General features: G+C 49.0%; 1 protein-coding gene across 3 annotated transcripts; it reads left to right on the top strand.

Moving 5' to 3' along the window:
* The first annotated feature begins 2,473 nt into the window (after positions 1–2,473).
* Positions 2,474–25,096, top strand: Lgals9 (galectin 9). Of its 3 annotated transcripts, XM_028759164.1 has the most exons (11): positions 2,474–2,614; positions 10,060–10,148; positions 15,100–15,301; positions 16,903–17,013; positions 18,570–18,662; positions 20,236–20,271; positions 20,796–20,846; positions 21,368–21,409; positions 22,233–22,321; positions 22,470–22,632; positions 24,502–25,096. In XM_028759164.1, exons 1-11 carry the CDS (start codon positions 2,576–2,578, stop codon positions 24,646–24,648), a joined length of 1,062 nt encoding a protein of 353 aa, XP_028614997.1. In that variant the 5' UTR covers positions 2,474–2,575; the 3' UTR covers positions 24,649–25,096. The 3 variants fall into 3 exon arrangements, with proteins under 3 accessions (XP_028614997.1, XP_028614998.1, XP_028614999.1); XM_028759165.1 differs by lacking the exon at positions 18,570–18,662; XM_028759166.1 differs by lacking the exons at positions 18,570–18,662; positions 22,470–22,632 and having other exon boundaries at positions 2,530–2,614; positions 24,502–24,580.
* Positions 25,097–25,904: the final 808 nt, after the last annotated feature.

A 25,904-nucleotide genomic window follows, 5' to 3' on the forward strand; every position in this document is an offset into this window, starting at 1 on the left:
GTGGCAAACAAGGTCTGTTCAGACTGCTCAAGGCTAGGAAGGGCACAAGGGAACCACCTCCCAGACCAAGATCCAGAGCATCTAATGCCATCAGAAGTCTGTGTCTCTCTCAGGCAGCAACCACAGTGCCAACCTGTTGCTGGATTTGATGTGCATGGAGTTGCCACAGTGCAGGCTTGACTATATCTGGCTCTTTCATGCATTCCCCATTCTCATGGAGCCAAGGGCTCTTCAAATGCACAAGTTCCCTGATATCTCTCCCACATGACCGTGGGTTGCTTACTTTTTGGAGCTGTGATGCTCAGAACTCTTCTGAACAGCCACCTGTGTGTTCCTTTCCCTTGGGAAAATGCTCAGCCTTGGTACAGCTGGGACATAGGAGAAGCACATGGCTGCTGTATCATAGCCGAAGCAGCAGTCCTGTGCTGGATTCTTTTACATCCCAACTTGCAGAGAATGGGGGTTCCAGTTGCCCCAAATCCCAACCCATTGGTAGTTGCTTAGTGTGACAAAACTGTCCTTGGTGTCCATGATAACCAGAGGACTGTGAAGAATTTCCTTTCTGCTTTGCTCCAACAGGATAGTCTGCTCTTTAAATCCAGTCAGCTCCTGTTGAGTAAGGCACTTATAACTAGGACAAAGGTAAAAGGAGACACGTGGTCTCTAAGAAAGCATACCTAAGACTTAGTCTTTGCAAAGTTTGCTGTCTTAGCTGAGTATAAGAAGAAAGCATGTCACAAATAAGTTGCTTGGGCTAGCCAGGCAGTGGTGGTGCATGCCTTTAATCTCAGCACTTGGGAGGCAGAGGCAGGCAGATTTCTGAGTTCGAGGCCAGCCTGGTCTACAGAGTGAGTTCCAGGACAGCCAGGACTACACAGAGAAACCCTGTCTCGAAACAACAACAACAAACAAACAAACAAACAAAAAAAAAGTTGCCTGGGCTGGCAAATCACTGGCTTCCCCCTTGGCACCTGGAGGGCCATTTTGTGACACTGTAGCAGAATGTTTGAGGCTAATTCATAGAGAATGTATGTTTCTTTCTCCCTACCTTCAGGCTGGGAGGCACAAACCGAGAGACTATCTGATGACTGCATGGTTGAAGACAGAAGGTAGAAATATAGACAAGCGATCAAATCTGCAACTGCATGTCTTTTGCTAAGCCACACCAGTTCGTGTAAAAGGACCAGTCCCCAAACCGAATCAGCTCCCATGGTGCCGGGTACACTTCCCAACACTGTGGGGATAAGTTTGCAGCCCATGCTTCTCTGGGAATATGGACACAGCTTCTCACAGCAAGCCTGCTCCTAACTACAGTAGTGCAATGCCAAAGACCTGAGTGAGTCCAAGTAAGTCTGTTGTCCTGGCTCCCCACCCCCACCCCCACCCCAAACCTATCCCGCAATTCTTTGCTTCATCGATTATTTCCCTTAACTGGTAACCTAAACCACAAGAGCAGGTTTTTGGTTTTGTGTTTTGGTTTTAGGCAGGGAAAGGCTGGTTCTGTAGCTCAGTTGGTGGAGTGAATGTCTAGTTCATAGGAAGCCTGAACCCCAGCACCATCAGGTACAGGTGAGGCATAACCAAAATCCAAGCATTTAGAGGTAGAGGCAGGAGGATCAGAAGCTCAAGGTCATCCTTGGCTACATACTGGGTTCAAAGCCAGCCTGGTCTACATGAAGAAGAAGAGGAGAAGGGGAGGAGAAGGAGGAGGAGGAAAGAGAGGAGGAGGAGGAAGAGAAAATGGGGAGGTACATATGTTGTAGACAAGGCATGCTGGGAATTCATGATGTGTCATCCTGCCTGGCTTGAAAACTATTTCAAATATTTCTTTGGGTCTCCTTCCCTGTCACTTGGGATATTCTACTGTGTCTGAAGTATTTTTCCTCTTCTTACCCCCAAACAGAAGAAAGGAGGAGAGACAAGAACAGATAAACTCACAGGCAGATGGAAATAAAGTTCCCAGGGTACCCACATAGTCCACATTAACAACCTCAGTGGTGATGTGTTTCTTGCAAAATAGTTCTCCATGGCTAAGCTTTTACACAAGGGAGAAATACTTCTTGGAAAGCCTAAGTCGTGATAGAGGTTTTAGAGTGCCCGGCAGGAGTTATGTAACCTTGCTTGTCTCTGGACTTTCTGAGCCTCACTTTCCTTGCACATTCAACGGACTGAAGAGGGTCCTTTCCACAGATGCCCACGCAGAGGGCAAGTGAAGCCTCAGCTCTGCTGGATGGGGTGACGAAACAGGTTCAGAAGCACAACCACTTCTGTCCAAGCCTGTTGAGAAACTCCTGCTGGCCATATGACTGCTTTTCTGGGCAGAGCACAGGAAGAGAAAGGCAAGGCAGAGTGGGGAGCACCTGGTGTCCTCCCGCTGAGTCCCACCTTCAGCCCTCCACCCTGACATCACCTTTATTTTTCTCTAGACACTTCCTTCAGCCACTGATTCCTGGCTCCTCCCCACTGAGTAAGTGCCGAGTAGCTGTGGTTTCTGTTTCCTCGCTGAGCCCCGCCCTGTGTAGAGGTCTGTCCAGTGAGTGAGGAAGAGAGCGTTGGTTCCCCTCAGATAGAAGAGATGGCTTTCTTCAGCTCCCAGCCTCCGTACATGAACCCAGTGAGTTGTGGGGTGCAGTTGTGGGGTGATTCAGGAAAAGCTAACTGCCACATCCAGGGGACGTTGCTCTGGTCCTTTGGGGAAACAATGGAGCAGCATAGAGAGTGGTGGGGTGTCCTGCTGGCAGCACACAGGACAGACGTGGCCGTCCTGATGCATCTCTCGTCTCATGCTTGGCTCACTGTGCCTCTGGGGACCACAGGGTTCCACTCACAATGATTTATGAAGTGTATTAATATGTGCCTGTTCCAGGCTATCTGGTAGCATCTAGAAAGGAGATGGTTTATATGGTGATATAGGTGGGGTTTGTGGGGAGGGTGACAGGTATCAGACATTCACATGACACTTAAAGTATCTACTTTAGAGAAGATATCTGTTCAGCCATTTACAAACTAGGTAATGTCACACGCGGTACTTTGTCCTCTCTGGGCCTCAGCTACTGCATCTGTAAAATGGAAATAATACTTCAGTCTGTCTCCGGAGGTTAAGGTAAGGAGAAAGCAGATAGTACATGAGAGTGTTTAAACAGCACCTGGAACATGGAGATGTCTTCGGAGTGGGCGGAAGGACAGCAGGGAAACGCTCTCAAAAAGCCGTCTGTTCGCTAAGGGCCACGTCAAGAATTCACCCAAGAACACTTCCAGAGTGTGTACAGATGGACAAGGAGGTAGGGACTGTCCTTTAGTGCAGTGTACAAAGGGCTGCCTTGAGCTCCTTTTGATCCCCTGTCCATAGGTGGTTTTGTTTATATACTAGGAAGCTTAGTAGCCACACTGTGTGTGGAGAAACTGAGGCTTTGAAAGGTTGAGGCCTTGCCACATGTCCTCAGATTGCAGGTGACAGTGAAGGGAAGTGCTTTTCCCAGAAGAGGGGAAGATGGCAGTAAAGAAGGCAGAAGAGAGTGCTCCCAGGAACCTTCTGTAGAGCTCACAGTGTGTGCAGGTGGGGGACAGCAGGGTGCTGTAGGTGAGCTGGCTGTCTGAGCCCAGCAGGAGCCCAGCATCAGAGCTGACTCAAGCAGGCTCTGGGCTTCGCTTGGGGCTACAGGAAGTTGCCGGCATCTTCAGCCACACTGTTGAGGCTTCTGACTTGGGACCTGCACGGAAAGCAGATGGGAAAGTTAGAAGGGGCTATCCAGTGCCTCTGTGGGGCCTTCAAGGGTAGAATGTGCCACAGGGGGCCTCCTTGTCTCAGATAACACCCACTCTGGTTTCCCACCAGGGAGGGCTAACACCTTTGTTTTAGAAAGTAGACCTTTCAGCACTTGGGAGGCTGCCAAGAGGGTCTCCATGCACTTTAGGCCTGCCTGGATTGCATAGAGTTCAAGGTTAGCCTGGACAAAACCCTGCCTTTAAGACAATCAAACAAAAAAATGAAGGAGGAAGCAATATTTTCAAATATGAAGGGGAATCCTCCCGCAGGAGGGAAGGTCCTAGTGGGAGACAAGGAGGCCATGCACCTATCCCCATAGCACTGGGATCACAGATCCTTCTACCTGGTTGGTCTCAGTGACCCACTGACTTCTGCAGCTATGGGCCATGCATCCACTGAAGTGCTGACCTTGTGCAAAAGTCATGAGACTTCTGTCCTGCTGAGGAACACCGTGGTCATAGCCTTTGGGCCATGTCAGGGCCAGGCGTGGTTGTTGACTCCCGTGAGGGTCCAGAAGAAGAAGCAGCTGGTCAGGATGACCCTCCAGTGTGACCCTGGTGAGCCAGGGGCCAAGGACTTTTATGTGCCTCCTCATGAAAGAGAGCTTATACCACCTATGGCTGAGAACATTAGTTCTAGTGTTCAAACCCCAGGCTTGTAGTTAACCAGCTGTGTATCTTCAGGCAAGTTACTTAATTTTCTGCACTTCCGTTTCCTCATCCACAAAGACAGTAAAACCAAGGCTGTTAGGATGCTTTAGGGACTGTCAGGGTCTTTGAACTTATGGGATGGCTAGGCCTTCTGTCTTGAAGATATGCCAGATACTGCTGGTGCCTAGACTGTGTGCCCCAGTAGGCCATTGAGCGGAACACACTCTGGCTATAGGCTCTGCCTTCTGCATGTCCCAGTAGGAAAGGGAAGCAAAAGACCTTAGCCTCTGGGTAGAAGACAAGTCTGGCCAAGGAGGAGGGTTCATTCTTCTTAGGATGAACAGTTACACAATCAAGGGTCCCCTGAACCAGGGACTTCCTGTTGGCATCATCTTCTCAGGAATGCTTCAGGCTGCCATTGCTGCCCCACTAGTGCCAGTGGGGACTAGGGCATGCATAGATGACTGACTTGCCCAGGGTCCAGACCAGCATAAGGAGGTGAGAGCCAAGACCTCTTGGATCATAAATCCTGGGAAAAAGAAAACACCACCAACTCCCAGGAGCAGCAGGGATCAGATGCAGGCCCCATTATGAGCTGCTTTACTGACTCACTGAAGGTCTGAGTCCCATGGGGTCCCCATGTTTAACTCAACACCTTGTTCTGTCACTGATCAGGGAGGGCAGAACTCTCAACATCAGAAGTTCAAATTCTAAGGATGTGATTTAGCTCATGCAAGGGTCCTGGTTTCAAAGCCCAGCAACAAACCCCGCAGCAGCAGCCCATGCTTCTTCTAAACAAAATGTATTTGTGTGTTTGTTTTTGTTTGCTTGCTTGTTTGTTATGCATGTGTGTGACAGAGGTCAGAGAACAACTCTGGGAGGCAGACTTTTCCATCTACCGTTTGGGTCCTGAGGGTCTAACTTTCATCATTCAGCTTGGTTACAAGTGTATTTAGCTACTGATGCATCTCACTAGGACAGATCTCTTCCCCTGCCCCCGTCCATTTCAGTGCCCTACCCCCTGCCCCCGTTCTTATAAGGATACCAGAGATTTTGTAAGGCTGGCTTGGGTAATTCAGCAATCTCCACATGTCCGGGGACTTCAGCCTATCAGCACAATCCCTTCCATCACTTAAATCAACACAATCCCAGGTTCTGAGCCTTTGCTGGGGGTGAGGGAAGGACAAGGTGTGCCACACAGACCTTCCCGAAGTCTCTTGGTACTGGAGAGTTTCTCCAGAGATAGTTTATCTATGAATTAGTAACCAAGTACAAGTAGCCCCTCCCACTTTCTATACAAATAACCTCATTTGGGCTCAGTAGGTGAGGGTTCTTGCCAGGTTGGTGACCTGGAGTCCACAGAGTGGTAGGAGAGAACTGACTTCCGCATGCTGTCCTCCTAGCTCCTCAACCTCACAAAAATGAATAACTAACCGCAGGTGGTACCTTTCCAGAATCCCCACCTCCATCCTTTCTACACTGAAGCCATCGTATGCAAATAGCATTATTTATTGCTATTTATTGCATGTATATAGAGATACAAGGAAGTGTGCTTGTCTAGCAAGTTTGAGACCCTGGGTTTAATCTCTAGCATCACGGAAACAAAGCAAAACAACAACAACAACAACAACAACAATGAAACATTTGCTTCCAGTATTACATATTGACTTTTTCCTTTTAGAGGACTTTTAGGTCCTTTCCCATCTTTTTGCTATTCTTGTATTTTGTTTATAAGATTCGCTCATGTTAAAATAATTCATTTCAGAATTTAGGGACACCATTTAAGATACCAAAATCTAAGCGGGGATGGTGGGGTGCATTGGCTGTCTCAACACGTAGGAGCTTGAGACAGAGGTTCAAAGGTCATCTTCAGCTACAGTCTGCCTGGGCTACATGAGATAGTCTCAAACAAACAAAGACATGAAGTCTCACGAAAGGTTTTAAAAAAAAAAATAGAAATAGATCTGTACTGCCCTGCCCCCACGACTCATGTCTGTTCTTCGTCTGCCTCTTTCTCCCATACTTTCCGTGTTTTCCGTGCACACGTATGACCCCACAGCTATCATGCATGCTTCCTGATCTTCACAGCGTGTGGTCTTCAAGAGTGCGGGCCAGCTGCCAGCAAAAGTTCTAAGGACAATTTCAGGAGAGGGGAGGAATTTTCTTTTCTTTATTTTTAAAAAGATTGATTTTGATATGTGTGTGTGTGTGTGTGTGTGTGTGTGTGTGTGTGTGTATGCCATGTGTGTATAGTGCCCAAGGAGGCCAGAAGAGGGCATCAGATCCTTGTACTAGAGCTTCTAGTAGTGAGCTGCCTGGCGTGGACCCTGGGATCTGCACTTGGGTCCTCTGGAAGAGCCGGCTATGCTCTTACTTCTCCTGTCCCTGGAGGATATTTCCAATCAATACCCTTCTGATTGATCACCTCATGTCAGGTTAGGGACACAGGAAGTATTCTTGTCTAGAACGTTTGAGACCTTGGCTTTAATCCCTAGCTAGCATCACAGAAACAAAATAATAACAACACATTTCCCACAGTCAATCCACAATTCCCTCAGGCTGACTGGTATCCCACATTCCACAGATGTGCATGGGAGCAGGGATAAGAGTGTGAACACAGGAACTCAGGCACAAGCAAGCTGTGATTTGTTTCAGGTTAGAAACACTCAGTGCCAGAGCCCACATGAGATGTGAGAAGGCACTTCCCTGGAATGGTCACAGCAGGGTCAGTTCAAATGGGTCTGGAGCATCTATGGAGCCATTCCAGGCTTCTGTAGGTTCTGGACAGCCAGACAACCCAAGGATAAAGGCCAGAAGGCAGTGACAGGTAAGGAGGGAGAAGCTGGATGTTAGTTAGCGATAGACAGGATCAAATTCCTTAGTAATGCCAACCTTTAACAACTGGAGAAGCTGGAAGGAACATGGCAGAGATCCAACAGCCATGTAGAACAAAGACCAGCAAGCCACTGGATAAAGGAAGTTTTTTAAATCTGTAGAGTGGAAGGTGAGGTTAGGGGGCAGTCTTTGGGTTTAGAAGGAGGAGTGTCTAAGTTTAGAATGAAGAGGTATCTGAGCTTATCACTAAGATGAAGGATCAGTAAATGCTCTTGATAGCCATAAGGCCATGTCTAGGAAGTTAATCCTGTAGTCTATCTGTCTTTAGAACTGACACATGCTAGCAGGTTTGTATCCTGGGGAAGGTCCCAGATAGGATGTAGGGCCTGGCAGATCCCTCAACCAGTCCAGCATTTACCTTCTAACACACAGGGGGTTGAATTTGGTGGGTAGGTGTTTTCTCTCTGGCTGTCGGGTGACAACTTAATTGGAACTTGCCTTAAATGTTTTTAGTGGCCAGCCATCCCAGCCATCCCAGGACATATCTTGCTTCCTCTCTTATACCTCTGCCTACTTTCCTTTCCAATCTCGGGTTATTCCAAAACAACGCCTGACACATTACACTGAAAATATTCTCTCACGTATCTCTGCAATACAGGATGTGTTTTTAGCATTAAATCAACTTGAACTCAGCTCTTCCTGCATCCGCTTTCCAAGGCTGAGATCACAGTTGTGTAGAACCACAGCTGACAAGAATTCTTATTCATTTTTAAGGAGCTCTGAGCACCCCAGAATTAGAACATAAAATCATCCTCCTGCCTCAGATCTGTGCTCTTGTGAAAGTTTGGCAGCTCCCCTACCTTCTGGTCAGTGTTTCCAAGTTCTTGGCAACTTATTCAATAAGATGCCTTGGCTCACAGGGATTTGCAAAGGAAGCCACACAGCTTATCTGAAGAAACGCTGCAGGTTAGCGTGGGAGACACTCAAAACTGACAGTGGGCCAGGTGTGCCCAAGTACTCCAGGGCTCAGCTGTGGCTCAAGGTTTCTTTTTTCGGGGTTCAAGAGAAGAAGGAGCTGTTGCTAAGGGCCCTGGTTTAAGCGGTTCTCTGTTTTAATAATTTGGTTCATACATTCATTGTCCTACTGTGCACACCCCTTCCCTCACGCAGAGGCATGGGGTGGGGTGGTGGTAATGAAAGCGGCTCCCTCTCGATACTTTGCCCCATTGCATACACACCCCAAACCAGTCCAGACTAGACTGAACCCTTCTCTCCTTCCTACCTGAACACCTTGGGGGATATATTTGAATATGAGCTGTTTGGAATTTGATTACTACCTGGGGGCAGGGAAATTTACCGTATTGCTCCCCTGTGGGAGTGGTGTAGCCCAGTGCAGGGGTGAGCTCTGGGAGTGGCTGAGGTTTCTGGCTACACTGTTTGAGTATGTGCGTGTACACATGTGCATAGTGTGCAGGCAAAGGAAGGACGCCACCTTGTGAATTATTGAAAGGATTGGGGCGTGCATAAGCCCAAACCAAATAGGGTCCCAGGACACCAAACTGTCTCTCGTGTTTGCCTGCTTCATCTCCCCAGCACTGGGCCTGGATGCTGACTGTTCCTTAGAGCTGAATATAGTGCTCCGCCAGATAAACAGTGTGAGGCTGCGCGGCCCCAATCCCTACCTGTCCACATCACTCAGCTCCTTCCTGGATCCCAGAGCATTTAATTTACATAGACTGTTGACCCAAAGGAGGTGTAGAAAAGCCATTTAAACACCCTGGAGTGTGATAGGAAAATCAACCGGGAGACAGCCCCACAGGCGGCAGAGCCACCCTTGGTAGAAAAGGGTATTCTGGAAGATGGTAAGTCACCAGTTTGGGGATTTGGGTTTGAGAGGATGAGGCAAGATGAGTCGGAGCAGAGGGGGTGCCAGCCAGCCTTGTGAAGGAGCTGAGTCTGGGAGCAGGAGAGATGGTTTGTCTCCATTTACAAATGAAGAAGCTGAGGCAAAGAGAGACTAAGTTTTCGAAGGCCGCACAGATACTGATCAGTGACCTGGAATCCTTCTGACTCTAAAGCAGCGTGACTTTCAGTGGGACCCAGCACCCCTTTAGGGCACATTAGGGGAGGTAGAGAGAGACCTGATGGAGAGATTGCTGGTGGGCCCTGAGATGGATCGAACACTGGGCTCACAGGCTGATGGGGCGGCTCTAGGGAAGGAACAGAAGCTGAGAGCTTCAGAGCAAGGCTGCCACCAACAACCAGCAGCAGAGCTGGCCATGAAAACGGAGCATGTAACAACTGAGCATGTACCAAGCTGCCACTGTTATTATGTGGTGGTGGGGGTTGGGGATACCTTCCTCTTAACCCTCTCTTAAGAGGAAAAGGTTTGAATTCCAAAACAGAATGATGAGTCTTCTGGCCTCCCAAGTCCCTAGTCAGGACCCTGAGGCCTTTGGTGAACTTGGGTTGGGGCCAGCAGTGTTCACCACAATTCTAGTTCCTTACCTTCTAGGCCATTTGCACGCTATTTCCTTCTGGTAGGTTCTACAGTTGTCACTTCCTACAGACTGTGGAAGGAAGTGACTTGAGGTCACTTGTCAGCCAAACCTCAGAAACCGGATGGTCTTCCAATCGTTTCAGAATGACTGTGTAACTAACTGGATTGGGCCCACTTCTATGAGGGACCCTAAGATCTGCGTGGCTGGGATTCTAGCTCCTTGGTGGCCATGCTCTCCCCAGCCCTAACAGTACTGTCACACTGGGCAAGTGTCAGCCAACTGATATCTCTCCCTTTCCCCTCTGCAGGTCATCCCCTTTACTGGAATAATCCAAGGAGGGCTGCAGGAGGGACTTCAGATCACCCTCCAGGGGGCCGTCCAAGCTTTTGCAAATAGGTACGTGGATGGCATTGATGGTAATCTCCAGCCTCAGCCACTGTGGAGCTGCAGGGGTATGGAGGGCTGGTCCTGCCCATACCTCCTCCTGGCACCATTGACAAACTCACTAGTCTCCTGGGCCCTGAGCATCTTGCTCCCAGGAGCTCACAGTCTGAGGAGGGAAGTGGTCAGAACCGCAGGCCACAGATGCGCTCTTGACACCGTGACACAGTGTTGCAAAGAGAGAGATCCCTCTAGTTCCCACAGCAGCTTTGTCTAATCTTTTTTATAGATGTGGTGTGTGTGTGTGTGTGTGTACTTGCGTGCGTGTGTGCATGTGTGCAGGCGCCCGAGGAGGCCAGAAGACTGTCAGATTCCCCCTGGAGCTGGAGATAGTTAGAAGCTGCCTGGTGTGGATGCAGAGGACTGAGCTAGGGTCCTCTGGAAGAGCAGGGACCCTTGCACAGTCTCTCCAGCTCTGTCTGTCCAGGTGTCACTATCGATTATAGTGTCATAGGAAATATTTTAAAGTTTCTCTCAAGGGCAACCCCAGAGATGGAGATGCATCTCAGTTAGTGGAGTGCTTGCCAAGCACACACAAAGCCCTGGGTTAGACCCCAGCATCCATTAACTGGCTATGGTGGTGCATGCCTGTAATCCAAGCACGGGAGTGGTTGGCCCTGGAAGACCAGAAGCTCAAAGTCACAGAGGCAGGTGGATCTCTGAGTTCAAGGCCAGCCTGGTCTACATAGTAAGTTCCAGGACAGCCAGAGCTATATAGTGAGACCCTATCTTGAAAACAAAACAAAAAAAGTCCAAAGTCAACCTCAACTATATAAGGAGTTTGAGGCTAGCCTGGGGTACATGATGTCCTATCTTTAAAAAGAAGAGTAAGCCCCTAATGGGTCTATCAGCTCGGCTCCGAGGAAGGCGGAGGCAGGAGGATCCTAGATTCAGGCCTTCCTGGGCTACTGAATAAGTTCGAGGATAGCCTAGGCAACTTATCAAGACTCTTTCTCAAAAAATAAAAAGAGGGCCAGGGCACTGAAGCACCGGGAGTGTTCTCGAGGGTCAGAGAAGCCGCCAGGTTTCTTGTAGCTTGATTAGCTTCTGTTGAGGTGTATGCAGCTTTCATCTATTTTGGTGGGTCTGTGTGGCAGCTGCCAACTAAAGAGTCAGCCCACCTCCCACAAGAGTCACATCTGTCCATCCCAACCGCAACAGCCCATGGTGGCCTTAGCTGGGACACCGGGAAGACGTCCTGTCTCCTTCATGTCATTCCAACTGTTTGGATTTTGGCTAGCTTTTCCACTGTGGCTGTCGTACTGGGTAGTCACAGCTGTGCTGGCTACCAGGCCTGTGTGAGGTCCCTGCAGTGCTGTAGGGCATTGTCCTACAACCTCCTAGCTGGAGATCCAGGACTCCCATGGGAAGCCCTACTCCAGCCTTTGCTACAGACCTACAGACTGCCCTTCTCCCTCCCAAAGCTGGTGCCTCTGCCTTGGAGCTTAGGATCGATCCCCTTCTCGGGCATGGATTTTCTTTTCTTTTCTTTTTTTTTTGTTTTTTTTTTTTGTTTGTTTGTTTTTTTCGAGACAGTGTTTCTCTGTGTAGTCCTGGCTGTCCTGGAACTCACTCTGTAGACCAGGCTGGCCTCGAACTCAGAAATCCACCTGCCTCTGCCTCCCAAGTGCTGGGATTAAAGGCGTGCACTACCACTGCCCGGCTCGGGCATGGATTTTCAAAGCACAAGATAGAAGCTACAATGCGCCAAATAGAATTACATCCTGGGGAAAGCAGTGTTGTCTGATGCAAGACCGATAAGGGGGCTAGGGATATAGCTGGGTGGGTAGCATGCTTGCCTAACGCACAAGTCCTAGGCTCAAACTCTAGGACAGGGAGTGGAGGGTGGAGCTCGGGGCAGCAGGACAGGGACCAAAAACCTAAACAGGTGTGGCGGCACTTAATAGTGATATCAGACCCAGAGGGCAAAAGCAGGAGGATCGGGAGTTAAGTTCAACCTCAGTTACCCATCAAGTCTGAGGCCAGGCTGGGGTACAGGAGACCTCAAACAAGGACTAAGGCTTCAGGGTTGTGATCCTGTGTCTGCTCTAGCCTCCCAAACATATGGCCAGCTGGGACAGGCCCTGCCTTAGGGCCACAGTAGCTCCTTATAGGTCCTGACGTCTAAGGCATCAGCCACTGAGGACTTTGTCAGCATTCTGCTGCCTAGACTCTTCCAGAACACATCTTCTAACAGAAAACTCGGACAGTCTTTCCCCTGTGATAGGAGCTTGATGGGATGTCTGACAGGGGCTGCCTCTGAGTGTGGCACAGAGCATGGTACTGTGTGGGGTGCAGGTGACAGAGCTCCGTGTGAGGGCTTTGGCACCCAGAGTAAGTAGATAAGCCGGCAGCAGCCACTTTAGTTCAGGGAAGGGAAGACTAGACTGTGAGGCCCCTGGGAGGAGAGTCTCAGACTTGAACTTGGATCTCGAATCTAAGCTAGCTGTGGTGTGGAAAGGCGGGGCAAACACCGATTATACTCCTTGGGTGAGCCTGCCTGTCCTGAAGTTTCGTGATTTTAACTGTTCCTCTTGGAGCCCCATTGGTGCTTCAAAAGTGATCATGGGGGAGGAGCTCCCTCCCAGGAAAGTGACAGGAATGGGAATTTTCCACTGTTGGTAAAAGGGGAACTTACAAAGTTAGTGTGGGTCAAGGGTCATTTGGTGACACTCAAGCTGGGATCAGGATCTAAGCTTGACTTCCTATGAGGGACACATCTATATCTCTCAGACTCAGGAGTGAAGGCTCTTCATCCCTGGAGAACAATTTCACATGATTTTTGAATTGGTTCTTTCATCTTTTTAAAATGATTACACTTTGTGTGTGTGCCGTGTATATGCGTACGAATGCACACACACTCACTCTTGCCAGGATAACTTGCAGGAGTCAGTTATTCCCTGCCACCATGAGGGTCTCAGGGATCGAACCTAGGTGGTCAGGCTTGGCTGCACATGTCTTTACCTGCTGAGCCACCTCAGCTGTGCTGAGTTTGAGCAAGTTATAGGCTGCTTTCAACAGTGCCTACTTCCAAACACTTATGCAAAGGACTTTCCTGGAAAACATCTTTCTTTAATAATATTTTAAAATTTTTTTGTGTATATGAGTGTTTTGCCTGCATATATGTCTGAATATCACGTGTGTGCCAGTTGCCCATGAAAATCAGAAGAGACCTTTGGGTTCCCTGGGACTGGAGTAACAGGTGGCTGTGAGCCATCATGTGGGTGCTGGGAAGCAAACCGAGGTCCTTGGCAAGAGCCTCAAGGTGCTCCTGACCTCTGAGCCTCTCTGCAGCCCCCAGTGGGCAACATTCTTAATGTTCATCTTTGATAGCAACTGTAGTTAATTTCTAAAACAGCCTTCTTTTTTCTCTTGCTTTTAATTTTTTGAATGTTTTTATTAGCAAATGTTACTTGTGACATTTTCACGCATGTGTATGCCGTATTTTGATCAGATTTGCCCCTCATTACCCTCTCTTGTTCCCTCCTGCTCCTGCTGAACCCCTCCCTCTTTGCAACTATTCCGTGCGTGTGGGTGTGCGTGTGCGTGTGTGTGTGTGTTACCCAGTGGGTTTCATCAAGCTCGTCTCCATGCCCATGAGTTACAGAGTGCTTACAGGAGCATAAGTGCTAAGTGATGTGATTACACCCCTGAAGGAAAATACTTCTTGTCTCCCCCACCCCCCATTAGCTGCCTGAAAATCCCCAGGTGCCGGTGAGGTGTGGAGAGCTCCTCCTCCCTCCAAACAGAAGTCTGGAGTGGGCCTTGTAGCTAACTGTAGCTGCTCTGAGTTCAGAAGGGCAATGGTCAGGTGACACCTGGAAGAGAAGTATTCCACAGTGCTCACCCACCCTGGGCATCACTTCCTCAGCCTTTCTGTCCTCTCTCCTGAGATAGTCTCTGAACTTTGGAGGGGATGATAGAGATGGCCCATTCATATTTATGTTTTTTATTATTTGCTTTTTACTACTTATGCCCATGTATAGCTGACGCGTTTCCTGCCCGCAGTTTACCAATGCCCGTTGCAAAAAGAAGCTTCTCTTGACCGAAGCTGACAGCAGCATTATTAGTAAATGAATAATTAATTTAATTAATAAAAGTATAATAGACATTAATATAGAGGTATCTCTATGTGCACATTGTATCCGCTTAATAAAACAATGCTATTAGCTTTCCCACTAGAGCCCGAGACCTTCCAGCCACAGGCCTTAGTCCAGCTTTACAGTGAACTCCCACCCAAGGGATGGGCCTCAAATCCAAGCACAAAGTAGTTGCCCGCATCCTAACAGACTTGCCGCTATTGGCCAGTGGCACATCTTGCCTGGCCAGCTGATAGTTGTATTACTCTGCTTCTCTGTTGCTGTGATAAAGCACTCTGACCAAAAGCAACTAGGCCGGGAAAGGGTTTATTTAGGTTATGTCATTGAGAGAAGCCAAGGCAGGAACTGACACAGAGACCATAGAGGGATGCTGCTTACTGGCTGGCTTGCACCACCCACAATGGACTGGCACACTCCCAGGGGAGTTCTTGGAGGTCATTCACCAGTTGAGCTTCCCGATTCCCAGATGTGTCAACAACTGAAACCAACAATGACAATGGAGGTGCACACACGGTGCACAGAGCCTGCTTAGCACCTTGTGAGCACTGCATGCCAACTGCCAAGGGTGAGCCCAGGTCTAGCTCGATTTCTCTGTATCTTGTGGTCAGAGTCTGTGGCGAAAGATGTGTGGTTTTTGTTGTTTTTCCTCACTAATTGTCTACTTTTTAAGAAAGGAGCACAGGAAGCAGTAACTGCACAGAATGCATGTCTAAATTTGATGAACTCAAAATGTGCTAACATACCAGGCAGTCAGAGGCACTTCTGCCCCACCCTGGCGGTAAGCCATGCTTGTTTCTCTGCCTTAGGATTGCCGTGAACTTTCAGACCGGCTACAGTGGAAATGACATTGCCTTCCACTTCAATCCCCGGTTTGAAGAAGGGGGGTATGTGGTTTGCAACACGAAGCAGAATGGGCAGTGGGGGCCTGAGGAGAGGAAGATGCAGATGCCCTTCGGGAAGGGGATGCCCTTTGAGCTTTGCTTCCTGGTGCAGAGGTCAGATTTCAAGGTGAGTGGGGAATCCCTCCCCCAACCTGCTCCCAGGGAGAACCAATTTAAACAGCCACTTTCAATGAGATTGGGTCCCAGCCAAGCCACTACACAGATGTGACCTTTGCCCTCTGCCTTACAGACTCCAGCCTGTAATCTGCAGATGCGCCTCTTGCTTTTATTCCTTAGAAAATAAGACCTCAATCTGTCACCAAGTTGCTTTGAGGCTCCACATGTCCTAAAAACAAAACAACAAACAATAACTACAGCAACAACCACCAACCCCCGCCCCTGTATTTTTTTCTTTGATAATATCATACACCTATAGAATGTGTTTGGGCACACACACTTTCTATCCCTATACCTTATCCCCCCTTCCACTCCTTCTGGAACCCTTGTCTTCCCAGTCCCCCCTCCCCTACTTTTATGTCTTTTCTACTCCCCCTCCACCCAATCACCCACTGGGTTTTATTACAGTTGGTTTTGTGTACATGGGTGTGGGATTGTTTTCTGGATTATGGGTTTAGTGTGCATAGCACTAAAAAATATGACTTCCCCTCCCCCAGCTAACAACTGTCAAAAGCAAGGTGGGACCTCTTGAGTAGACAGCCAGTAACATCTGCTCTCTATGGTGCTGGGGATCATGCCTAGCCTCCTGGGTACTAGGCAAGTGCTCTGGCACTGAGCTACACCCTGTCTTAACATATGTCTGTTTGAACACATTGTTCTAACCTTTCTTCAGGTTCTACTAAAGGCAGTGTCCTTACAGGCCAGGCACTGCCCCTGGGCTGGGGTGGTGTGAGTGAGACCTGAGCTTGTCTCTGGGATGCTGGGGTTCTCCTGCCCTCCAAGCACAACCTGAGCTTGCCTTTCTTCTGCTGCCCATAATGCACACATAAATATTACCCCAGGCAAGGACTGGGATACAGTTCTCTTGGTAGAGTCCTTGCCTGCCATGCACAAAGCTCTGGATTTGATCATGGTACTGCATAAAGTAGGCCTAGTGCTACATGCCTGTAATCCCAGCATTTGGGTGATGGAAGCAGAAGATCAAGAAGTTCGGGGTTATCCTTAGCTACATAGCAAGTTTGAGGCTAGCCTGGGCTACATGAGACCCTGTTTTAACAACATAAAAAAAATTACCTGTCATGAACCAAGTTTGACAAGATAAGCCTAGGGGCTAGAGAGATGGCTCAGTGGTTAAGAACACTGGCTGCTCTTGCAGAGGCCCAGGGATTCAGTCCCCAGCACCCACACAGCAGCTCCCAACCATTTGTAACTCCAGTTTTAAGGAATTCAACACTCTCTTATGACACGACAGGCATGCGTGTGGTGCACATACATATATGCAGGAAAAAAAACACATACACACATGAAATAAAATAACTCAAAGTATTCTGAAAAGCAACTGTAAGCCTGGACTAAATAAGTGATTGGCAGTGAGAGCCAGGAGCCCAGAGGACGGTGGGGCTACGTGCGGCTCACACACTGTCCTTGGCCCGGCGTTGCAGATGATGTTCCTCCCTTGGGCTGGATGTAAGATGCAGATCCTTACTTCTGAAAGGAAAGCTCAGGGCGGCCTGGCCTGGCACTCCCCCCACAACGACTCTCTTCCCCCAGGTGATGGTGAACAAGAACTTCTTCATGCAGTACTCACATCGTGTACCCTACCACCTCGTGGACACCATTGCTGTCTCCGGCTGCCTGCAGCTGTCCTACATCACCTTCCAGGTCAGGAAAGGCTGGTCCTTGTCCCAGGGTTAGAGGACAGTGACCAGTTGGCTTGTGCCCACTCGACAGGGCACCAGCAAGCATCTTCCCTAGGTAGCTTTGGAGCTGCCCTGGTTTGCTGACTCGGTGTCTTATCTGTCTGATGTCTGTCTCTCTGTCCTGTTTGGCATTGGTTTCTCTGTGAGGAGCAATCTACCTCTCGGTGAAGATGCCAAAGCTCCTCCTTTTCTGCAACTGTCTATTGCATGACCAGGGAGCTCTAAGCGGGCTTGTGATTAGGAAACCGAATGGAATCTAAATCAGAGGGCTCAGCATGGCTCCTGGAGTCCAGCCTGGGTCTGCTTGACCTCTATATTAAAAACAAACAAACAAACAAAAAACAAACAAAACCAAAATGAAGCCAAACCCACACACACACAAATTTTGTGTGTGCATGTGGTTTTTATTGTTTTGTGTTTTCTTCTTTCTTTCTTTCTTTCTTTCTTTCTTTCTTTCTTTCTTTCTTTCTTTCTTTCTTTCCTTCTTTCTCTTTCTTTCTTTCTTTTTTTCAGAATCTCACTTTGTAGCCCAGGCTGGCCTCTAATTTAGGATTCTTCTGCTTCAGCCTCTTGAGTTCTGGGATTACAGATTCATGTTACCAAATTATTTATTTATTTTGTGACAGTGTCTCATGAACTTGTGTCAATCCTCCTGTCTCGGTCTCTCCAGTGTTGTGATTACAGATGTGTAACACCAGGCCTAGTTCTGATTTTTTTTTTTAAACTATACAGCTCAGGCTGGCCTTGAATTCTGTGTAACCCAGATTTGCTGTACAGTGCGATCCTCCTGCCTTGAGCCTCTTTAATGCTTGGGATTACAGATCACATTCATCTGTGTTTAAAAAAAAAAAAAACAATTGAGACAGGGTTTCTCTATGAAGTCCTGGCTGTATGGGGAGCTGGCTATGTAGACCAGGCTGGCCTTGAATTCACAGAGATCTGCCTGCCTCTGCCTTCCAAGGCTGGGATTAAAGGTGTGTGCCACCACTACCCAGCTTGTTTTAGAATTTTTGATGTGTTGCCAAGATCTGAAAGTCCAGCTGGGCATAGCATCTCTGGTTTCCAACCACAGAGGAGTTAAGAGTTCAAGGTCATCCTCTTCCTCTCCTACACAGTGAGTTTAAGACTAGCCTGGGCTACATGAGACTCTGTCACAAAAGTACCAAATACAATAAATAAGCAAATAATCAAATAAGCAGATAAGTAAATAAGTAAATAAATAAATAAATAAATAACTTTCTAGAGATACTGTGGGGAAAATCGTCCCCTTTCCCTCTGGCCTCATGCTCACATCTGCTGTTTCCTGACTCTTCCCGCAGGAGCGGAAGCAGGAGGGAGGGAGTAAAGGGGCACCCTGACTTTGCTCATGCCAACCTAACCCTTTCCTGCTGTCATTCCTCTGGGTTTGGAGCTAGCCCTTGCTTGTTGCCTGGCTGGAGCTAGCCCTTGCTTTTTGCCTGCCCTTGCTTTGTCAGTGCGTCCTGCTTCTGTCACCCAGACATGCTTTTGTTTTAACAGAACTCTGCAGCCCCTGTCCAGCCTGTCTTCTCCACAATACAATTCTCTCAGCCAGTCCAGTTTCCACGGACCCCCAAGGGGCGCAAACAGCAAGTGAGTTAAGTGTTTGGCCAGGAGGTTCAAAGGACAGAGCCCAGAGGCAGATCCAATCACCAAGCTAGCCAGGGGCCTTCAGACCCCATCAAACCAACCCAGGGTCCTTGTATTCACCAGCTGCCCAGAATTGTGTCACTCCTGGCTCTGTTCTTCTAAGCACTTCTCTCCATCCCCAAAGCCACTCTTGGGTCTAGCCTGTGGTAACTCCTCACGTGTTAGCTGGGTTGGTTCCTTTTACCACTGCGCAATAACCTCACCTAGCACATCCCATCCCCCACTCTCCCATTGTAGAATTTTTTAGGATTAGGGCCGAAAGTCTTTCCCAACAGAGCGCAAAGCCTGGTGGATGCCTATAATCTTAGTCCTTTGGGGGCAGAGCCTGGAAGGATCAGACGTTCAAAATCACCCTCAGCTTGGACTATGTGAGACCCTGTCTAAACCAAACTAAACAAGACAAAACTAAATAATAAATAAATACAAACTCAGATCCCCACGTACGACCCAACAGAGCACTGTCTAGTCTGGCTCCAGCTCACTTCCTACCTCCGCTCAGACACGCCACCTCCACGGTTCACTCAGAGCCCTCTCTGGCCAGCTCTCTTTTGCACAGGCTGTCCTTCTGTCCACCTTGCCCCTGGCAAACTAATAATTACACGATCATTCTTTGTTTGAATAACACTAAAGAATTTTCTCTGACCCACCTCATGTTACGGTGGACTTGTCACTTGTCTGTGCTGTGCGGGTCACAACATCCTTTGCATGTGCACCTCCGTCATGCTCCCCACCTCCTCCATTCCCAGGAATCCTGGAAGACTGACACATGGCTTCTTTGTTCATTTATGTATTTCCAGCTCCTCACATGGTGCTGACACGCAATAGAGACTCAGAACATGGATTTTCCCTCATAGTCAGGGAGAACAGGAAGCTAACAAAGGAGGGTGGGATATACTGGCGTGGTGGTGAGATGTGGGTAGGGAGGAAAGGCCGGCAGCCCTGTGGTCACTCAGGTAGTTGTAGTTCATGATGGCCCAGAATGGAACCTGCCTTCTGCCGTACTAACTCTAGGACTGGTGGGGTATCTGGAAGCCATTGCAGGGTAGCCCAACATTGACCCTGGCCTGGGAGGATATCGGATGTGGTAGATACACTATGACTTAGCTGGATTCCATTTGAGATCCTCTTATTCAATGCCTGGGCCAGCCCAAGGCAAGTTGCTTAACCTTTCTGAGCCTCGGACCTCACCAGGGGGATGGGAGTCAAAGATGCTGCCCTCCTTGGAGAGCACTGGAGCTGTGTGCTCTGCACCCAACAAAGCTAAATGCTAACAAAGTGGGAAGCTGGGAATGCTGCTCTCACCTCTGTGGGCCCAGAGAAGCAATCTGGTCAGACAGGTTGAATTCTCTCTCAAGGAGCCAGGGGACAGTTCTGATACCCCTGTGCACCCTTGTGAGGGTGAGAATTTGGGTGCGGCAGGCTCAGGAAGGAGGTGAAACTGACCACAAGAACAGTTTGAGGTCACCTCTCATCTCGCGTGACCCCAGAGATAACCCCCCTCCTTGATCCTTTTCAGGCTCAGGGCTTTCAGCCTGCCCACCAGGCACCTGTGGTAAGTTCTCTGCTCTTTTGTGTGTTTTATTTAGAACCTCTTGCTGTGGGCTAAAGGGAGGAGGCTCAGCATCCCCCATAAGGGCAGACAAGACTACACACACACACCCTACCCACCAGGCCTCAGGGATGTTGGTGGGAGGGGGCTGCCGGTGTGCTTGGCTGGCCCTGATCAAATAGAGAACAGTGCTGGGGGTGAATTCTGTTGGTGGAGTGGAGCGGTTCAGTAGCACACACAAAGCCCTGAGTTTGATCCTCAGCATCCCATAAACAATGCATGGTACACAGCTGCAATCCAAGCACTGGCAAGGCTGATGGGCAGAGCTCCAGTCATAATCTGTCTTCCCCTCCAACAGAGAAAAGTCCCTCCCCACCCTTAGTGTATATGGGTGTCTGGGAGGGGCTGTGGTGAAGGACCTGCCTGGTTACAGACCAAGCTTTAGGCTTGCGCGTGGATAGTATGCAGCGCCCTCTGGTGGCAGATACTAGTCCTTGTAACCATGAGAACCCATTTCTTTTTCCCAGGCTCAAACTATCATCCACACAGTTCACAGCACCCCTGGACAGATGTTCTCTGTAAGTCTAAAATTTTTGGTTATCTCATGGCTCCACCACTTTCCTTTAGCCAAAAGCAGAATTCCCTAGAGTCACAAAGTTGGAACCAAAGTGCTTAGGACAGACATGGAGAAAGCTGCGGCTGGACCCTCTGCTAGGAAGAAGGGCCCAAACTCCTTGGGACAGCAGAGACTCAGAAACAGTCTTTATAGGGATATAACTGGCAGACACTCTGGTTCTTCAGTTGCCCAGGCTGGAGTGTGGTAGCTCCAGATCCTAGCTTGCTTACTAAGCTCAAATCCCCACCAGGTCACTACTAACAGCCAGTCTATCTGTCCTTCCACTAGCACAGTGGAGGTGGGAGACCCTGAGTTGATGGGGATGCATGAGAAGTGGCTAAAAGGCAGGGAACCGTCATGGGGTTCAGGAAAATGGCAGGAAGTTCTGTGAATGCTGGTGTGACAGAGGAGGGGGATGGGAGGCCTCGAGGGCTGGATATTGGAGGTCCCTTGAAATGTGTGTCACCTGTGTCTCTTCCACAGACTCCTGGAATCCCTCCTATGGCGTACCCCACCCAAGCCTATGTAAGTGGTTTCTTATGGTGAGCTGGAGCTTTGGCTTATGTTAATTAGGTAGGCTGAGGTGAAGGGCAGCTTTGTGGAAGAGTTGTCTGACTTACATGATCAATGAAGGTTCCTGCATCCAGGTAAACAGTTCAAATATCCATGTAAATATCCATCAGTAGACAGTTGATAACAGCTTTCAACCTTAAAATGGTCCCTTCAGCACGAGCAAATTGTAGACCTGCCTTAGTTCCTTTTCTATTGATGTGATAAAATATCATGACCAAGGCAACTTACAGAAGGAAGGGTTTAATTTGGGGCTTACAAGTCCATGACCATCACGGCAGAGAGCATGGAGGCAAATAGGCGAGCGTAGCACTGAAGCAGTAGCTGAGAACTCACACTTTGTAGGAGGTGGGGCTGAGGGATAGAGGAGGCTGGGAATGGTACAGGTCATTTGAAACCTCAAAGCTTATCCCCAGCGACACATTTTCTCCAACAAGACCACACCTCCCAATCCTTCCCAAACAGTTCCATGAACAGGGGACCAACTATTCAAATACATGAGCTTCTGGGTGGGTGGGTGGAGGGGCATTCTCATTAAACCCCAACAAGCCATTTGTGCCCTAACAATGCTCCCCTCATTATAGTTGAGATGTATTTTGGGAAGCACTGGAAGGGTTCTTTTGTTTTGACATTTAATGAGCCAAGTAAAGGAAACTGGGTTCCTTCCAGAAGACACAGGACTCACGGGCCAGGCTTTGGAGTCCTTAGGCACTTGTGCTGAGTGCCCTGCTGTTGCCGCAGCCCAACTGAAGATATTCTGTTCTCACCCTCCCTACAGACTATACCTTTCTTCACCTCCATCCCAAATGGGCTTTACCCGTCCAAGTCCATCATCGTAACAGGCAGGGTCTTGCCAGATGCTCAGAGGTAAGACAGGCCTCCAGGGCTCCTAGAACAGACGCCTCCCAGAGTTGTTCTGGCCAGCCTGTGGCTCTGAGCCACCTGGGGTGATGGAGTAGGGGCTGAGCCCAGAGCTCAGTAGTCAAACAGGGTCTCTGTGAAATGTCCATTTCAGGTTCCATATCAACCTTCGCTCTGGGGGTGACATCGCTTTCCACCTGAACCCCCGTTTCAATGAGAAGGCTGTGGTCCGAAACACTCAGATCAACAGCTCCTGGGGGCCCGAAGAGCGAAGTCTGCCTGGGAGAATGCCCTTCAGTCGTGGGCAGAGCTTCTCAGTAAGATGCTGGGGTGCAAGAGGAGGCTTCAGGGGTCTGAGATGGGATACAGGCAGATGCCTGGGGTATGAGGGCTGCATCCCAAAGAAGAGAGAATCTTGCACAAATTGGTATTATCTCATGTGTACTGTCCCTGCTGAAGTAAGGGTTCGTCTCTCCTGTGCCCACGTCCCCCTGTGCTGGGGACTGACAGCCTTACGCTAGGCAAGCAGAGTAGCACTGAGCTACATTCCCAGCCCTGGTTTGTTTGCTTGCTTTAGGCAGGGACTCACTTTAGCCGAGGCTTACCTACAACTCACTCTGTAGGGTGTCTGCCCTTGAGCTCAGGTGATCCATCTACCTTGCTGGGGTTACAGCCCTCAGGATGCCAAGTGCTGGGGTTACAGGCCTGAGCCACCATGCCTATTTCCATGCCTTTTCTTCTTTTTTTCTTTCCTTCTATTTTGAGACAGGGTCTTAATAAGGTTAGTCTTGAACCCACTCTGTTGCCGAGGTGGACCTTGAACGTTTGCTGCTGCTTCAGTTTCCGGAATAGGGCAATATACAGCCCTGCACTATGGGGCTTAGCTGTTCCTGCACTTTATAGAGGGGCAGATAAACTCACAAGGATGGGTCACTTGCATGAGGTCACACAGCCAGTTTGTGCCAATCAAAGCCAAGAGTGAACTGCCGTTTGCTTGTTTGCTTACGCAGTCATGTGTTACTGAGGAGGAAGGGCTGGAGTCAAGCTGCAGCCTGATCCCTGAGCAGGCCTTATCCACCCTGGTTATGACATCAAATTACCCAGTGAGCTTAAATAAGAAAAATCAATGCTGAGACCCTACCCCTGGGGCAATGTGCAGCCATCATTTGGAAATATAAGAACAACAATGTCTGCCACAAGACTCAGAGCGTAGGGCTCCATGTCATAGCTTGTGTTTTGCTGTTGTTATTGAGACATGTAGCCCAGGCTAGCCTCACACTTGCTGTATATTCAAGGCTGGCCTTGAACTCCTGATCCTCCTGCCTCTCAAATGCTGGAATTAATTACAGACATGTAGCATGCCTGGCTTTTTTTTTTTTTAATGTATGAGTGCTTTCAGCATGGATGTATACCATGTCCATGAGTGCCTGAGGCCCTCAGAAGTCAGAAGAAGGCATCAGATCCCTTGGAACTAGAGTTACAGACAGTTGTGAGCTCCCATGTGGGTGCTGGGAACTGAACCCAGGAGCAGCCAGTGCTCTTAGCTGCTGAGCCGTCTCTCCAGCCCCCTGAGCTTGGATTTTCATTTAATGAGAACACAGATCTAAAAAACTGTATCTCACAGAGCAGAAAGGTGGAGTGTGGTGGAGTCTGCAGCACACTTTGGATAGTTCCCGCATACAGTGACATGAGCGTTAGCCTGCTTCTCACACAGTGTGATACAAGTGTTAGCGGTAGCCCTGGGTCACGAAGCTTTAACATTTGTGTCAGTTGTCTCATTGAAAATGACTTGGTGGAGACCAGGCGTGGAACACTGGAGACACAGATAGCTTGAGCCAACTCCTGTTACTAATGGCTTAGGGTTCATCTGGAGAGTGAGATGGGGGTGGGGACAAGGTCTGGGAAGACGGCTGGGGGAATGGGTGAGAGTCAGGAGGTGAGAGGCATGGAAGGTCGTTAGAGGGGATTGGCCAGCACTGTCCTCTGTCTGCAGGGTGGGAAATCCAGGCTTGGGAACAGCTTATGGGAATGTACTAGGCCAAGAGAATGCTGTTGGGTAGTGAAAGCAGACCATTCAGGCTGACTAGAGGCCAGGTTTGTGGCTTGCTTCTAAGGAAGGAGAGAGACCCGGGGAAGAAGACACAAGCCTGGGTTCTCAAATGCTCTGTTGTGGTGTCTCTGCCCAGGTGTGGATCTTATGTGAAGGTCACTGCTTCAAGGTGTCTGTGGATGGTCAACACATGTGTGAATACTACCACCGCCTGAAGAACTTGCCCGCTATCAACAGTCTAGAAGTGGCGGGTGATATCCAGCTGACCCACGTGCAGACATAGGCAAGGTCTCTGGCCTAGGGATGAAGGCTGGGTCACCCTGTCTCTGTCTTGTCATCTCTCCCCTGTCTCAGCCCTGGCTCCCCAAATCCCACCATCAAAAGAGATCCTCACTGACAGGAGTTCCAGGAAGGTGAAATTCCAAATTGACTCCTCTCCACAAAGGGGGTGTCCTGGGCTATATGGCATATGACCGTCAGCCCATAGTCCCAGCCATCACACCCAAGCTAGTTATGTACTAAGGGAAGTGACCTTCCTGGGATTGCCCCTTTCTCTGATTTTTACCCCCTCTCTGGCCCTTTTCTTTCACCTCTCCTGCTCTTCACCCCTCCAGGAGGGCCACTCTGATGTCATTCCACTGGCCTCCAACTGACCCAGAATGTCTGCGTTAATTTTCCCCTTTCTTTCCCAGTGTCCATAAAATAAACAAATAATAATGCTTGTCTACATACACATGTGAGATGGCTGGGTTATTGAATGGGTCTGGAGACATTCTGGAACCTACCAAAGGGAATGGGAGGAGACAGGTCTGTGTCCACACCTGCTTACAGGGGCCCCTCCTCCCAAACCCCACAAAGTGCTGTTGTAACTGGGTGCAGGCTGTGGCTCAGGGTCTCAGAAAGGAATGCCAGCCTCGGTGTAAACCAGGGAACGACCTCACGCTCCTGAGGTGGAGGAAGTGCTGGACAGAGGCATGGGAGTCTTGGCAGCTTGTACTGGGATGGAGGAGACATAATGGTGTCAGGAGAAGCTGGCCTGCTCTAGGCTTCCTAGCAGAGGGGTTTGGGGTGGGGACCTGCCATATGACGGATCCCCAAATGATGCTAACTCCTTGAGGCTCCCCTCCCTCAAGAACCAGGGTGGAGACCTCAGATCATCAGGATCAGCAACACCTGGGAGCTGGTGAGAAATGTAGTAGCTCACCTGGCAGGCTGAGGCAGGAGGATGGCAAGTTCAAGACCAGCTCAGGTTATACAGTGTGACCTTGTCTCACAAAACACAAATGAAAGAAAAAGCAGCCAGAGTCTGCCTAAGCCAGAATCTGTGTATGTCTGTGATGTGATGTGTGTGCATGTGTGTGTATGTGTGTGTGTGTATGTGTGTGTGTGTGTATGTGTGTGTGTGAGATGTATGTGTGTGTGGTATGTGATGTGTGATATATATATATATATATATATATATATATATATATATATATATATGTAGTGTGTATTCATGTGTGTATGTATGTATATATATGTGATGTGTATGTGGTATGT

This window comes from Grammomys surdaster, unplaced genomic scaffold, assembly GCF_004785775.1.
Source record: "Grammomys surdaster isolate TR1022 unplaced genomic scaffold, NIH_TR_1.0 126278, whole genome shotgun sequence".
Taxonomy (NCBI): Eukaryota; Metazoa; Chordata; class Mammalia; order Rodentia; family Muridae; genus Grammomys; species Grammomys surdaster.

What these genes read in the sequence shown, in the direction of transcription:
- Lgals9 (XM_028759164.1), top strand. Translation starts at nt 2,576, where the DNA reads ATGGCTTTCTTCAGCTCCCAGCCTCCGTACATGAACCCA. An exon ending in CGTACCCCACCCAAGCCTAT is followed by an intron (nt 21,410 to 22,232) that starts GTAAGTGGTTTC and finishes CCCTCCCTACAG; the next exon opens with ACTATACCTTTCTTCACCTC. An exon ending in GTCTTGCCAGATGCTCAGAG is followed by an intron (nt 22,322 to 22,469) that starts GTAAGACAGGCC and finishes TGTCCATTTCAG; the next exon opens with GTTCCATATCAACCTTCGCT.